Here is a 15,338-nt window from a genome sequence, read left to right on the forward strand (position 1 = left end):
AAAAACATGCACCTGGAAGACATTACGTCTCTCAAATGCTCTTTGAAATACTTGTTGCTATTTTAAACCAAAACCACTTCTACAAAGTGATTTGTGTGGTCACTTGTGTAACTTACATAGCTAGTACTAGTGGTGTAAAGATTTCAGGAATAATATAAAAGTATTCTTCATTGATTTGCTTGGGGTAGAAAGCAGTTATGTACTTTTTTTGGGGGGGGGGGGAGAAAAAAAAACCCAAGAAAAAAGCCCAAGAAAGAACCCACATGGTATCTTCTATAAGTTGATGGCACATAGACTTCAGAATTATTTTTGAAACATAGCTTTTATAAGGAAAATTGAGCAAATGTGTTTGCATAAACTATTTTCTGTAATTAGGATGAAAGTTTTTTTGGGGATTGAGTGGTAATGGTGTATATTGTGGGCTCATTTTTAAAGACTTTTTAAAAAATTTTTTTTTAAAAAATTATATTCTCTGTTCAGTGATAAATTATTAAATTTATGTAGCAACCCAATAGCTGTGATACCTTAGTATGTCATTACTATTTTGTAGATTAAGTATGTTCTGGTAAAAAAATAAAGATTTAATTTTTTTTTTTAGCTTGAAAAGTAAATCTTGTATGTATTCTTATTAACATTTAAAAAAAATACTATTACAGCTGCGTTGGGGTAGAGGAGCACCATGCTGTTGACATTGATCTATACCATTGTCCCAACTGTGCAATTCTCCATGGACCTTCTCTAAGTAAGTATGGGTTATTAAAATTTTATTTTGTACTTTCAGTCTGTTTTCATCCATGTACAATTGAAAATGACTGTTCAGAAGAACAGTCAAGATAGATTTGATTAATTTAGAAGATACTGGTTCTACATGACTAACACTGAGCTGATAAAAAAAAAAAAACAAACAAACACAAGACAAACAAACCATCCCAAAAAGTTCCTTGATCTGGAGATGCAGATAGAGTAAAATGTAAGCCACCACTACAGACTAGAGAAGTCAAAGATCACAGAGCTAGAAAACAATCTGGACTTGACAGACCGAGAGAATGAAAGTCACTGGTTGGTGGGGGAAAAAAAAAAAAAAAAAAAGAAAAATCCAAAAGATGGCTTAAGGTTCCTGTCTTTTAATAATCAAAATTCTGGTACATCAGAAGACAACTTTGAGAAAATGTAGTAGTTAGCTGTCTTACCTTTCTTGATGATTGTAGGCTGTATGCTGCAACAGTCCAGTGAAATCTGAGAATATGAATTTGCAGTGGCTTTTTTTTTTTTTTTTTTTTTTTTTTTTTTTTTTTTTTTTGGGTGGTTGCTGGTGGCTTTTTAGAGTTGCATAGCTCTGAATTTCAGGTTTCTGATTTATAAACAAGTTTCAGTCAAGGTCCTCATGCAATTTCATGAATTGTCAGAAGAGTTTGTGAAACAGAACAGTAAGAGACACCTCATCTTTGGTTCTTCTTTCAATAGATAGATTTGCTATGGAGATGTGCAGCAGAATCTTTGTCTTTCTGTAACAACTGAAAGGATACTACTTTATCCAACTCCTTGGGTTTTTCACCATGACTTCTGTTCTCAAAAGGAAACAATATGATAAGGAATATCACTTTTCCAACAATAACCTATGTTTCTGTGTTCAGAAAAAGGTGAAAAAGGTTTATATGTGCTATGTGTCTTTAACCACCAAGCACCAAGTCATGGTAGTTTGTGATTTCTAATGTTTTTTTGTTTTTTTTTTTTTTTTTTTTCCCCCTCATTGAAGACCACATAATAATTTTTAGTCATCAATGACTTAAGATCTGGTATCTTTTCAAAGCTGAATTTACCATTTAGAAATAAGCTTAAAACCACTGCATCTTCAGTGATAGTCTTGTAGATTAGGAATAAAGTGATAAAGCATCACTTATTGATGTATTAGTATATTATTCATGGTTTGTATCTTCTATAGGATGTGAGTTCAGGGTTAGCTTCTGTTAGGTTAGGGGCTAAGATGTAAGAAAAATGTTCTTTAACATGTTTTAGTATCCTGGTTGTAATTTTCAGTTAAAAATCTGCATGTCTCTCCTGTATATCAGAACACAACAGCTTTTTCTTTCCCCACCTTTATGCCTGTTTCTTCTGTGGAATGGAGGGACTAGAAGGAGTCAAAGGGGGATCATATAGGACTTTCCAAATAATAAACTGAATATAATCTGAATAATCTGAAATTTGTTTTCTTGATGTGGGAGAACTAGTATGCCTCACTGTGGTACCTGTGTGTAACCTTGTAATGCAGAGGCTCTAGTTCAAGCTCTGTCTCACGTGCAGCAATTAGACAGTGAGATAAGAGTGATTTTTGTGTTGGAAAAGTTTTCAAAAAGACAATCTGTGGTAAAAATTATCCTTATTACTTCTTACTGCCTCAAGTTAAGTAGATCATCTAGATTTAGTAGATGCTTCAGACACATACATATCAGCCCAAGCAGAGGTGATATATTGAAATATATCTTCATCTGGATTTTTATTAGTTGTTCCTAGCTAAGCTGTGTGAATCAAATCTGTAATAGTTTGTGGTTTGGACTCCTCTACTTACTATAGTGTTTAGAAAGACTGAAAAAAATCTCATGACTTCAAGTGTTGCAGCAATGCTCCAGAGTGCTTCAATCATATGAAATGATATATGTAATTAAAAAAAACATTTTTAGTTACAACTTGGGATTCTAAAATCCTTTTGCCTAAAGGAGTTTTGAAAGAGACAAAATTTCTTCAGTTTTATTTAATATAGGGCAAAGTGTTTCTGTGATTTAGCGAACATGTGTGTATATATCCTATCTAATCAAATGATGTAGTGCAAAAAATTTATAAGTATACGAGAAACACATACATCATACTACCAAAGAGATGGTTGCTTTCAGTGTCTTACAAAATTGTATCCTACAGAAATGTAAAAGTTCCAATAATGAAAAGAAAGCTACTGCATAGTTAGATGTAAAGATTAAATTAACCAGTTGATTTATTCTTATATTTCAAATAAAGATAAATCTTCTTGATTTGGAACAGCAGCAGTTTTATGAGACCTTTGCTAAACAGCCATGTGTGTAAAATGCTTAATAATTAATCCTGAAATCCTAAATCATTAACAAAAAAATAATAAAATTTTAAAAATAGTAATACACTATGGACTTTTCTTAGCTTACTTGGTTTAGAGTCTTCACATTATATTTTGTTATTTTCAGAGTTTTCTCAGTGATCCTTAAGTCTGAAAATGTTCTATTTGCATGAATGTCAAGAGTGAAGTCTGTCCCCAGACTCTAGAATCCACAGCTTTAAGAGAGCACGAGGTGCAGTAAAGTTAACAGGGCTGTGGTTGTCATGACGTTACTTTCTTAATGTGGTTTTACCTTCTCAAATTCTGTAAATACCCTCCCACCTCTTTTTTTTTTATTTTTTGTTTTTTTTTTTTTTGACTGTAATGCCAGTGTTTGGTCTGAGCTTACTTTGAGTTTTGCACTTGGGGAAGAGAAACAGCATGCACCAGTACAGGTTGGGGTCTGACCTGCTGGAGAGCAGTGTAGGGGAAAGGGACCTGGGGGTCCTGGTAGACAGCAGGATGACCATGAGCCAGCAATGTGCCCTGGTAGCCAAGAAGGCCAATGGCATCCTGGGGTGCATTAGAAAGGGTGTGGTTAGTCGGTCAAGAGAGGTTCTCCTCCCCCTCTATTCTGCATTGGTGAGGCCACATCTGGAGTATTGTGTCCAGTTCTGGGCCCCTCAGTTCAAGAAGGACAGGGAACTGCTGGAGAGAGTCCAGCGTAGGGCTACAAAGATGATTTAGGGGAGTGGAGCATCGCCCTTATGAGGAAAGGCTGAGGGAGCTGGGTCTCTTTAGCCTGGAGAAAAGGAGACTGAGGGGTGACCTCATCAATGTTTACAAATATGTAAGGGGTGAGTGTCAGGAAGATGGACTTAAGCTTTTTTTCAGTGATGACCTATGATAGGACAAGGGGTAATGGGTGCAAATTGGAGCATAGGAGGTTCAAGGTGAATATCAGGAAAAATTTTTTTACTGTGAGGGTGACGGAGCACTGGAACAGGCTGCCCAGAGAGGTTGTGGAGTCTCCTTCACTGGAGTCATTCAAAACCCGCCTGGATGCCTTCCTGTGTGATGTACTCTAGGTGACCCTGCTCTGGCAGGGGGGTTGGACTAGATGATCTTTCGAGGTCCCTTCCAACCCCTATGATTCTATGATGAGATAATGTATCAGGTCTTAAAAGTGATATTCTATATTTACTGTATGCTCCCTAGAATTTTTCAGTCTTCCTATGCTAACATTTGGTCACTAAGGAATCCTCTAGAAGACCACTTCCAAGGCTTGGTGCCCCATTGTGCAAACGTACACTTCTTGATGGTCTTCATTTGAAGTCTAGCATGTGGCCTGTGAGGCAGACAGTCTAGCAGTGTGAGAAGACAGGGAACAGTGTTTGCCTAAAGTAGGTACAGTTCTTGGCCCATTGTTCTGCATGTGTAAAGAATGTAATTTAAAAATAGCTTTCTGCTTACTTTTCATGAAAACTTCTGGCCCACTCTGTTCCTTTTCTCACCCCCCTGTAACTGTCTAGTTTACTTCCAGTATGTGAATTCCACTGTTCTTCCAGTGTGTGAATTTTTAGTGTTGTCACAGCAGGTTGTGCCTCAGCTTTCAGGAAGAGCAAGGGTGATCACCAGTGCCTTCTACTCGCTTGGGCTGATCGGGAGGCTGAGGTGTCATATGCATTTCAGCTTATCTAGGTTTTTCTTGGTTTAGTTTGAGTAGGAGCATCCATTCAGTTAAATTAACTTTTCTTGCAAAAAGACTGTAATGTATTCAGGGGCTATAAAAGCCTTAGAATTAGGAGATACCTAAACAGAAAAAAAATTACTGTTTCCTTCAGTTTTACCTTACTTATAGAAGGATGATGTACATTGCCAAGTGCTAAGTAAAAGATTTACTTTATTTTCTGATTTTTACGTGTTGGAAAGACAAACTTTAAAAAGTTGGTTCTGTGCTAATAAATCTTTTAAGCAGCTGTATCATCTTACAGTTGTAATGAGCTATTAGAACAGCAGTGAATTTATGAGAAACTACTCCGTTGCAAATTAGTATTAAACCACTAATTTTGTGTGTTGTTATTTATGACTGAGAAGATAGCTTGGAAAACTTAATAAACCTGGCCTCATTATTTACGAAGTTTTACTGTATTTGGGTAGTTGGCTTATTAAGCAGGCTCTTCAGTGATGCTTTTCAGGTTAGCAAATAGCTATAAATGTCAGTTTATTCTCTTAAATATCTTCTAAAGGGCACATTTTGTCACATCTGTAGGAAACCACTTACCAATAGGAGTAATTATGTGTAATGGCTATGAGATGTCAGTTATTCCTATATAACTGTTTTTTTTTTCTGGAGAAGCAGCTTCCTTTTTTTTTCTTTTTAGAAACTGTCTTCCCCTCGCCCTCCTTAAATCCTTAGCTTCCTATTACTGTTAGCTGTGTGCTCAGTATTGATAACAGTTTTTTAGGTTTTGGGTGCATCATGACTTTGGTAAACTTAAGAATGAACTCTTCCATAAGACTCAAATTTGTGTTAATACAGTTGTTTAGCTGGGTGTTGTTTGCATTGCAGACTTGTGTTTCTCAAACACTATTTTTATTGACAAGTAACAGTAGCCTTTCCCTGTTCTGTATTTCCTCAGTAGATGTAACTAAATTTCTGCTTAATATTAGCGGGTAAATTACAGATCTGGTCTCAGTAAATCTTGGGGCAGTCTTCCAGTAGCAACTACCTAATGCTATGGAGCAGAGTTTGGCTTTTTTAGGAAAAACTGAAATGCAGTATAAAAATTACGGTGCTCGCACTGCGGGAAATGATACGTTAGTAAGTCAATAGAAAGGTAGCAAGTTCAGCACTGTTGGAGTTTTTCCCAGATGATGAGGTGGTGATCCTTCTTACTAAGGCACCTGTTGGCAATTTAATAGGTCTTGTCAGCCCGTTGAATGTTTGAGGACAAGAGATACAGGTTTATTTTTATAGAGAGGAATTTCTCCAAAGTGCATTTTGCTAACAGACAGATGATACAACCAAGGGCTTCTTTCAAAGCAGTAAGCTTGTGTCCTTTATAATTGAAGATATAAAATGAGTGGTTGATGAAGATGAATTAATGAAATACCCATTATGAAATAATTTGTCACAGAATAAGGAAAATTTGAAGACAGGCAGGAACTTAACCATGATATTGTAAGTCACTTTGTCCTCTGCTTCACTTAAGGCAAAAAAAAAAACAACCCAAAAAAACCCAAAACCAAACAGGTAGGCTGCATACAGCTTACAGTCTTCTAAAATACAGCCTTTCAATAGTTGGGGGGTTGTCTATATAAAAGAGAAGACTTTTTACCAATGCTGGTACTGACAGGACAAGGGGTAACAATTTTAAACTGAAAGAGTTTAAAGTTAAGTTACATTTAGGTTGGATATAAGAAAGAAATTTTTTACAGTGAGACACAGGAACAGATTGCCTAGATAAGCTGTGAGTGCTCCATCCCTGGAAGTGTTGAAGACTAGGTTGGATAGAGCTTTGAGCAACGCAGTCTAGTGAAAGATGCCCCTGCCAATTGCACAGGGCTTGCACTAGGCTGTCTTTAAAGGTCCCTTTCAACCAAAACCATTCAATGATTCTATGAAAACAGAGGGTTTTTGTCCTCATTTGTGTATCTGTCATTTGTCATGGGGTGACCAACACAACATTTTTTTTTTTAGAATCTCTAGTTTTTCATTTTCCTCTGCCCATTAAGTATAGGGAACTGTTAAAAATGCAATTTAGCTGCTATTGAACTATTACTTACAGATTCCAAGAATTGTAATAGGACATTAATTTATCCTTTTTTCTTTATTAATATGCTGTAACTGTGCTTTAAAGCTTCAATACCCTCAGAAGTTAATTGTTTTGGGATCCAATGCTTGCGTTATATGTATTGTGCTTGCACAGTAAAGATCACACCTGCCAAAATCCCGTGAGTAAAAGAAAGGTGTTTTGGTTTTGAACAGCATATAGTAGTAAATAGTAGTAATAATATTTGACTAGATATGGGTGTGCTCATATGGCGAGAGAGAACAATGGAATTAGGTCCTGTCAATTCTATGTTAATACCTGAAATGAAGTCTATGGATCTTACAAAAGTACAGTTCTGGTGTTTATTAAAAAAAACACCAGTCTGAGCTTTAGGAATTAAAATTCTGTTTCTAGTTCTGTTACTGACTTAGCTTTCCGGATGCTGCTGTTCACTTGTGCAGCACTGGATATGGAGTCTTAAATGGTGTATAGTGTTCACTGAGACTCTCACACAGAAGGATCTGTAGAAGTTTAGCGGATTACTTACTGTCAGGTGTCTTGAAAATTTCACTCATTGCAGATAGGTAGAGTGTCACCTGCATAAACAATAAGGTTTGTCAATCATAGTAAAGTGACTGGGGCATGTCTGGCTCTTTCATGGGATAACTACTAATCTGAGCCATCGGATTTATCTAATTCAAAGTTTAATCCTTCTGAAATTTGTAGTGAAGAAGAGGAGGAACTGGCACAGACATGACTACACAGAGCTGGACGATGGTTCCAAACCGGTGCAGGCTGGAACACGGACCTTCGTTAAACAGCTGCGGGCTCGCTCTTTCCCAAGGTACAGAAGCTTACTTACATATTTCAGTGAAAAAAAAAAAAAAAAGCCCAAACCCAAAACTACAGAGAAATGTTGGCTCTGTGTGTCTTAGGGGAGGTGACTAACATTTGTCTGCTTCTGAAAGTTAAGGTCAAGAATGACTACTTCTCCTGTAGAATTGCCCCCCTGCCCTGCCCCTGTTTCAGATGGATATATTTGCCTTTCCATGAAGTAGCTTCCCCTGTTTGGTTTTACATGGGCATATGTTGTCTGCCGGGACTGCTGCAGGGTGGTGTGGGGTTTTTTTTTGAATTTTGTTTGTTTCTTTGGAAGAGTGGGGGCAGTAGCATGAGTGGTTGGGTTTTGTTTTTCATTTTGGTGCCTGAACTGTCAGAATATTGTCTGTCTATACTTCTAGTCCAGAAGTAGTCCTCAGTTTCGTTCCAAATAACATAGAATGTTTATATGAGCTGATAGTCTATCCGTTCTCGCATGCTTTAGAGGGAAGTGGAGAAACATGGTTGTACTTTGATCTTGAGCTGGCTGTGATTGGCTATTTCACAGTTCTTCAAAGGAGATGGTGGTGGTTGTTATTACCAAAATGTACTTCTAAAGTGCCTTCTATGAGAATTCCTTTTCCCCATCCTCTTAAATTACTGTGTTCAGTCATCTAGAAAGACTATGCGTTCCCTGGTTATGCATGACATATGCAGCTCTTTTTGCTGGTTTAGGTTGTTTTCATTGTCTTTTAGTTAAACGGTTAATATAATATTACTGAGTCAACTTCTTTTGATTTCAAATGTAGCTGTTCCCATCTGTCCTCCTCCAAACTGTGACTTTTTTTCTTTTCAGTAGTGCCTGGAGGATTCTTTTCTACTAATATTCCATTATTTCTTTCTGCCAGTGCTGATGAAGTAATTTTGAAAATGCATGGAAGCCAGCTGACACAAAGATATTTGGAGAAACATGGGTTTGATGTTCCCATTATGGTTCCTAAATTAGATGGTCTGGGGCTTAGACTTCCCCCACCAACTTTCTCTGTTTTAGATGTGGAACGCTATGTAGGTAAGAGCCACTCTGGAGTACTTACAAATTATCCTGTCTGTAAATTGAAATAAATATTTGCATGATTATAAGAGCTTCCAGGGTGTTAAATATATATATTCTAATTGAAGACTTGCAGAGAGTAAAATTAAAGCTATGGGATTTCTGGTAGTTTTTTTTTTTTCCTCTGTGTGTGTGGTAGATACATGATAGCATGCTTTTAAGCTTTCAAACACGTTAATTTTAGTGAAAAGTGAACAAAGAATGATGGTTTTTATTTTCTGCTACGTGTTGTAAACCAGTAAAGTATAATAACTTCTGAGAGTGTTGGCTTTGTGGGAATTGAATTAATTACTCATGATCAATAAAATTTAATAATTGGTTAGGATATTGCAAAACAATGTTTTGGGGTCAGTAAATTGATATTTCTGATTGAAGTCTTTCTTCCTGGAAAATTTCCTACCTTGGCTTCTTTTGGCAGGGGAACTAGAGGGTTCCCAAGGACTGTTTCTTATCAGCTCTTTAGACCGTCTGTAGTTGTTTCAACGTCATTTAAGTGCACAGTACAGAGAAACAGAGAATGAGCAAATTACAGCATTTCAAAAATCAATTGTCAACTTTGACTATAGTATAACTAAACGGTCATAAAAATATTATTATTATAATGTTATTAGTCCTTTTTCTTGGCTAAAGGTTGCTTCAGCCTTGCCTAATTCTACAGATGTATCAATTTAAAATATGCAGTATGTAAACCACTCATTGTTGTCTTTGGAAATGAAGCACACTTGTGACAATTATTCAATGCAATTACTGTTTGCTTAAAAGTTACATGTGTATATAAGAAGGGTGGGGGTGTGCTTGTAGAATGTTTGCAAATTAGTACCTGCATAGTTTTTAATGTTAATAAGTTACCAATTATGGCACGAGTTTAGTTCAGTTTGCTAAGAATTACAAGCTGTGAGCGGTAGGATTTATTATTTGTAAAGAATTCTCAGTGATCCTTGTGTTAAACATTCAAGTGCTGTGGTGGTGATTAATAGGAAGAGTGAGGAATAGAACTGCCTTGATAACTTTCTCTATGCTAGTCTTTGCAGTTGCAGCCAAAAATAATTATTTTTTTTTTTTTTAATTTTTAACCAGTTGCAGTCATTCTATACTGCTCTTTTTCTTCTTGGTTAACCACAGGAAAAGAGGATTTATTTTTAGAGTGTTTTCAGTTCTGTCCTTAGTTGATTATAGCAATTAAAGTTAGATCTAGTAAAAAGTCGGTTTATATTGGTCTGTCTCTGTTCCAAGAGAATACTCATAGTAGTGGAGATTTTGTGCAGAAATGTTTCGATAAAGGCTGGAAAAAAATTACATTTGTCTTAAACACCTTAATTAGCTATTTTTGTCTGCATTAGGTTTAAGAAAGTCATCCTTTTTTTCACAGGTGGTGACAAAGTGATAGATGTAATAGATGTAGCAAGACAAGCAGACAGTAAAATGAAGCTCCATAATTATATTAAATATTTCACAAATCCTGACCGGCCAAAAGTATTGAATGTGATCAGCCTGGAATTCTCGGACACAAAGTGAGTATTGACTTCAATTTCTTGAAGGCAGGAAGTGATTTTCACTAAGCAGGACAGCTCAGCAGTGTGCAGCAATATAATGTCTGTAGTGGGAAAGATATGAGGCTGTGTGTTTTATGTAGACAGCTACTTTGATGTAATGTGGGTATAAAACTTTTATTAATTCACAAGCAATAGCTTTGTAGGAAACAACTTTAAAGCTGTCATTTAAAAAAAAGGCATGCTTACTTTTGATTATATTCATGGTTCTTTTTTGTTTGTTTGTTTTTAAAGGATGTCTGAATTAGTGGAAGTACCAGATATTGCCAGAAAGCTTTCATGGGTGGAAAATTATTGGCCAGATGATTCTGTCTTCCCTAAGCCTTTTGTTCAGAAGTATTGCTTAATGGGTGTCCAGGACAGCTATACTGATTTTCATATCGATTTTGGAGGAACATCAGTTTGGTACCACGTTCTCTGGGTATGAAGGCTTCTTGATTTATGAGGTTGTGAAACAAAATTTATTCAGTGTGCAGCCTTCTGCCATGGCATTAACATCTGTATGAAATTTTGTGCTTAAAAATTCATGGGAGGAGCTTGAATGTGAATTAGTCATTGTTGATGTTACATTTTTATGCTTTTACTTCAGCACACTGTTGGTGGCTTCTAGACTAGTTGGACGACTGGTCGTTTTAGTAGACTGGTAGGTGATATAGTAAGGTTTTATTGTGAAAAAAATAACTGAATGAAAATCGTTGACATACTCAACATCTTATTCTTCTTACAAACTTGGAAGAGGCAAAGTGGTTTCATTATTTGGTTTCTCATTTGGCATGTGTGCACATACCCGTAAATTGTTTAAAAAAGCTGGATTTTTTTAATGTTCCAATGAAAAGTTTTAGATTGTTTGCTTCTTACATCACGAAATACCAACTGCTTGGTGTAATATTGACTAAACTTTTTGGTAGATTAGAGTTGTGAAATACCAGGGCTAGGAAGCTCTAACACTCCATAGTGGAAACCCAGAGTATTTACCATTTAGATCGGTGTATTTCTTCATTAGGAATGACTCAGAGGTTGTAGTATAGCTCCAGGAGGGCATTCATGTGTGTATTTGGTATTTTTGTTTAATAGGGTGAGAAGATATTCTATTTGATTAAGCCCACTGATGAAAATTTGGCTCTCTATGAGTCTTGGAGTTCATCTGTCACCCAAAGTGAAGTATATTTTGGGGACAAGGTTGACAAATGTTACAAATGCGTTGTGAAGCAAGGACACACTTTATTTGTTCCAACAGGTAAGATTTTACTCATATTGCTAGGATTTAGCATGTTTAATCACCAGGAAATAAGATTATAGTAAAATGATTGTTATCAACACATGAGAATTATCAAAATATTATTCAAGATATTCTGTGTGTTCTGCACCAAGTTTTCTTGCCTTGTTACATAGATATTGATAAAAACTACAGCATAAAAGTAGCAAGTAGGAATGTAAAAAACCTGAAAACCTTTAGTTGTTACGGATATGCCATAAAAATCCTTGGTGTTGATCTAACAGTGAGGAGGCTTTGCTGCAAATTTTGTCAATATCTGGGGAGATATGTGTTTAAAGGACCAAACACATTTTTTCAAGAGTCAGACATATTCATGTACTGTGATGATGATAAGAGTGAGAGATGAAAAGCATATTAACAACTGCAAAATGCAACTGGTAATAGAAGGCAATCTTCATTACACTGCATTTCTCAAAGAACAGAAGTAAAACTGAAAAATGTATAATATTAATTTAAAAAAAAAACCCAAACAACCACCAAAACCAAACCCAAAAGCACCTTAGGTGGCATCTGCCATTAAATTCAACATTCTCTCATATACTATTCTTTTAACTTCCTTCCCAGGCTATGTGGTAGGTATGTTGCTTTTTTTTTTACATGTGGTACACGACTGGAACTGGTTATTCTTAACTGAATTAGGGCATGGATTTAATGAAAGTTTGCGATATATTGTTACTTGTGATTTGATTTGATCTGGTCTTCGCTCAAACTGAGGAGCTTCATGTGTTTGTACATCTTGTCCATATTCAGTCAAACCATGAAGTAATTTACAAATCTATGGCCAGCTCATCTTTTGGCAAATAATCATCTGTGCATGCAAAATCAGAAAAAAAAATTGAAAGAAGATACGCTATTTGTAGTTTATTTACATTAAAGCTGCACTGTATAAATTTTATAGGTAACCATTTTTGATCAGGAAGTCAATATCAGATGTTCTTTTGTGTACTTGTTTGTAATTATCCAGTATTAATCAGCTGGATTGATAGCATAATGTTGATCATGCTTTGCCATGTTGAATAGTGGAGTTAACAAGGACAATATTTCAATTATGTGACAAATGTATGTAGTCAGAGTGCCTAGACAGGGTTTTAAACTGATAATTTCACTGGAATTAGGATGGATGAATTTGGCATAATTAATGGAGCCACTTCTGAATTCTTATTTTAAAAACCTCAGTATTGCTTAATGACTTTTTTATGCTGTCCAAACAGGTTGTTTACTCTAAACATGTAAATATTGAAAATAATGTGATTTCTGTTTCATTTTTATGACTTTTATCTTTGTTCAGTGTATTTTTCCTCTCCTGATCTGCTTATTGTTGTTCATCGTAAGGCAAACTTTTGGTAATTTTTACTTGACAAATCACTGTCAGTCTTGCATCGTCCACCCCCACTCCCTAGTGAAAAATGTCATCTTAACTCCTTCAGAAAACTACAGTTCCTCTAGATTTCTGAAACACTGTAATTTACATGTTGTTAAAATTTAGATTACTTGTTCGTACCAGAGAATACAAATTCATTTTGCTTTTTTGTTTCCAGGCACAGCTTATTTACTTACATAGGTATTTAAAACCAGTCCTAGAGTAGTATATATATGTACGTATTAAGTTTCAGAATCTGTCATTTCAGGCTGGATTCATGCTGTGCTCACATCTCAGGATTGTATGGCTTTTGGAGGAAACTTTTTGCACAACCTCAACATTGGCATGCAGCTCAGGTTAGTCTCGGCTCTTCCTATACTTTTTCCTCAATAAGAAGGATATTCTTTTAACAGATATTTTGCTTCATGCTCTTAACCAGGATCAAATCGGTACAGGCTCTCAAACAGACAGTAGTGGTGTTTTCAGTTAGAATGTATCAAGCACATACTCTTATTTCACTTCTGCCAAGTTTGTTTCAAAAGCAAAATGAAGAGTGTGCAAGAATTTAAGTGAATAAAAGGAAAAAAAAAAAAAAAAAAAGACAAAACCTCTTCTTTGGAGATTAGTCTGAGTGAAACAAGACGGAGCAAGCCCAGGTGTGTGACACTGAGTTGAAATAAGCGTCCTCAAGTCAGCATTGCTCTAAGGGCAGCTGTGTTTAGTTTTTGTCCAAGATATGGAGCTGTCTTCTAAACATTTTGTTTTTATTTATTACAGTGGAATCCTGATAAAATTCCAATTTGAATGACTACATAGTTGAGTAATGAATTTGATAATTAAAACATTCATGTTTTGTAATATTTCTGTTTTTCAGGTGTTATGAAATGGAGAAGAGGCTAAAAACCCCAGATCTTTTCAAATTTCCTTTCTTTGAAGCCATCTGTTGGTTTGTGGCCAAAAACTTACTGGAAACATTGAAAGGTAATCCTTGTTTTGTTTTAAGAGATATACATGTATCCGCTTTTACTTTTTTTTTTTTTTTTTTTTCCTCTTCATTGATACTGAAGAAAACTTGGAGAAAATTATACTGCTGTTGTGTGAACAGAGGAAACTTTTCAAGCTGGAGAACTAGACCTGATTATTTTGTAACAACACTATTTTTTAACCAGATTTTAATGAATGCTGCACTGTGATGGTTCTAGACCCACTGGTTCTTGGTTTTAATAAATGATCTTTCTGAAAACTACTTTGATGATTAAAGGTTTCTAGGGTAACTTCTGCTGTGCAAAAATCAGTTGTGTAACCAGCACTTTGTAGCATGCTGCTGGAACCTTTTGAACTATTTTATTAGTGTTTTTCATCCAATGATGTTTCTGGGATATGTATCTGGTCAATGAAAATATTCTAGATTGTCAGGATGGAGTGTCCAAGATCCTGGCACAGTGCAATTATACTACCAGCCAAATAGGATTAATTTGCCATTATCTGAAAACACCTTGTTCAGGAAGATAGGAAAGTTATTTCAATGGCATCGGTTTTTCACTAAGACTCCTTCTGTATCATTTAAGATCTTTGAGTACCCTTTGATAGCCTTTCTCTCCTTTCACCAAATGACTAAATGATCCCACTCACTTAAATCTGTGGGTATCTTCTTGGTGGCTTCACATCTGAATTGAACTACAATTTTCTTTGACCTTTCCAGTGAAACTGGCTGTTGTCTTCTGCTCTTTGTTGTAAAGGGAACGGTTTCTGTGAGGACTTTTGTAGGAAAGATGCATCAGGTCCTGTGAGCTGTGTTAAATCATTTATATCAGTGCTTGTCAACAGACATCTTGACAGACTCTTGTTCTTGACAGTTGCTTGTGCTTTTGAAACTTCCCTATCTAGTCCGGTAGTTCCTGTGTCTGTACCCATGTATAATTGAGCTTGAGAAAGTGCCTGTCCGTCTGCACCTTCTTTTCATCAAATATCTTGCCCTCTGCTTGCTCTACTTAATCTTAATAATAAATGTCACATTCCACATTATTTATTTCAAAAGAGAGAAATCAACCTTCAGGGGAGGCTGCTGAATTGAGTTTCTGCTTTGGAAGAGATCAGAATCTCACATAACATTTTTCTAATATGAAAGCAGTCGCAGTTATTGAAAATTATCTATTCTTTCAGCAAATGAAGTCATTGAAAACCTTTGTTTCCTAAATGAGCGTTCAGAACTTCCAGATAAACCTAAATCAACTCAGAAATCTTAACAAATAGAACAAATTTGCAGAAATTTTTTTCTTCCACAAAATGAATATTTTCTTCTTGAAAGCTTGCTTTGGTTGGTCTCACTTCCACATATTTAAGAACTTACAACTCATCAGAAGACGTAGTAGCTATATTCCTGCT

At 35.9% G+C, this 15,338-nt stretch overlaps 1 protein-coding gene across 1 annotated transcript in view; it reads left to right on the forward strand.

Moving 5' to 3' along the window:
* Positions 1-642: 642 nt before the first annotated feature.
* The window catches only part of KDM7A (lysine (K)-specific demethylase 7A), a gene marked incomplete at its 5' end in the record, with an annotated part of 35,440 nt that continues 20,744 nt past the window's right edge, over positions 643-15,338 (forward strand). Inside the window, 8 exons of the mRNA XM_008936917.1 lie at positions 643-742; positions 7,564-7,681; positions 8,565-8,725; positions 10,137-10,278; positions 10,552-10,738; positions 11,392-11,554; positions 13,222-13,309; positions 13,828-13,934. Of these exons, the coding sequence (XP_008935165.1) occupies positions 643-742; positions 7,564-7,681; positions 8,565-8,725; positions 10,137-10,278; positions 10,552-10,738; positions 11,392-11,554; positions 13,222-13,309; positions 13,828-13,934 (1,066 nt within the window). The remainder of the gene's footprint in view (positions 743-7,563; positions 7,682-8,564; positions 8,726-10,136; positions 10,279-10,551; positions 10,739-11,391; positions 11,555-13,221; positions 13,310-13,827; positions 13,935-15,338) is intronic.

The sequence above is a fragment of the Merops nubicus genome, unplaced genomic scaffold (assembly GCF_000691845.1).
Source record: "Merops nubicus isolate BGI_N331 unplaced genomic scaffold, ASM69184v1 scaffold9800, whole genome shotgun sequence".
Lineage (NCBI taxonomy): Eukaryota > Metazoa > Chordata > Aves > Coraciiformes > Meropidae > Merops > Merops nubicus.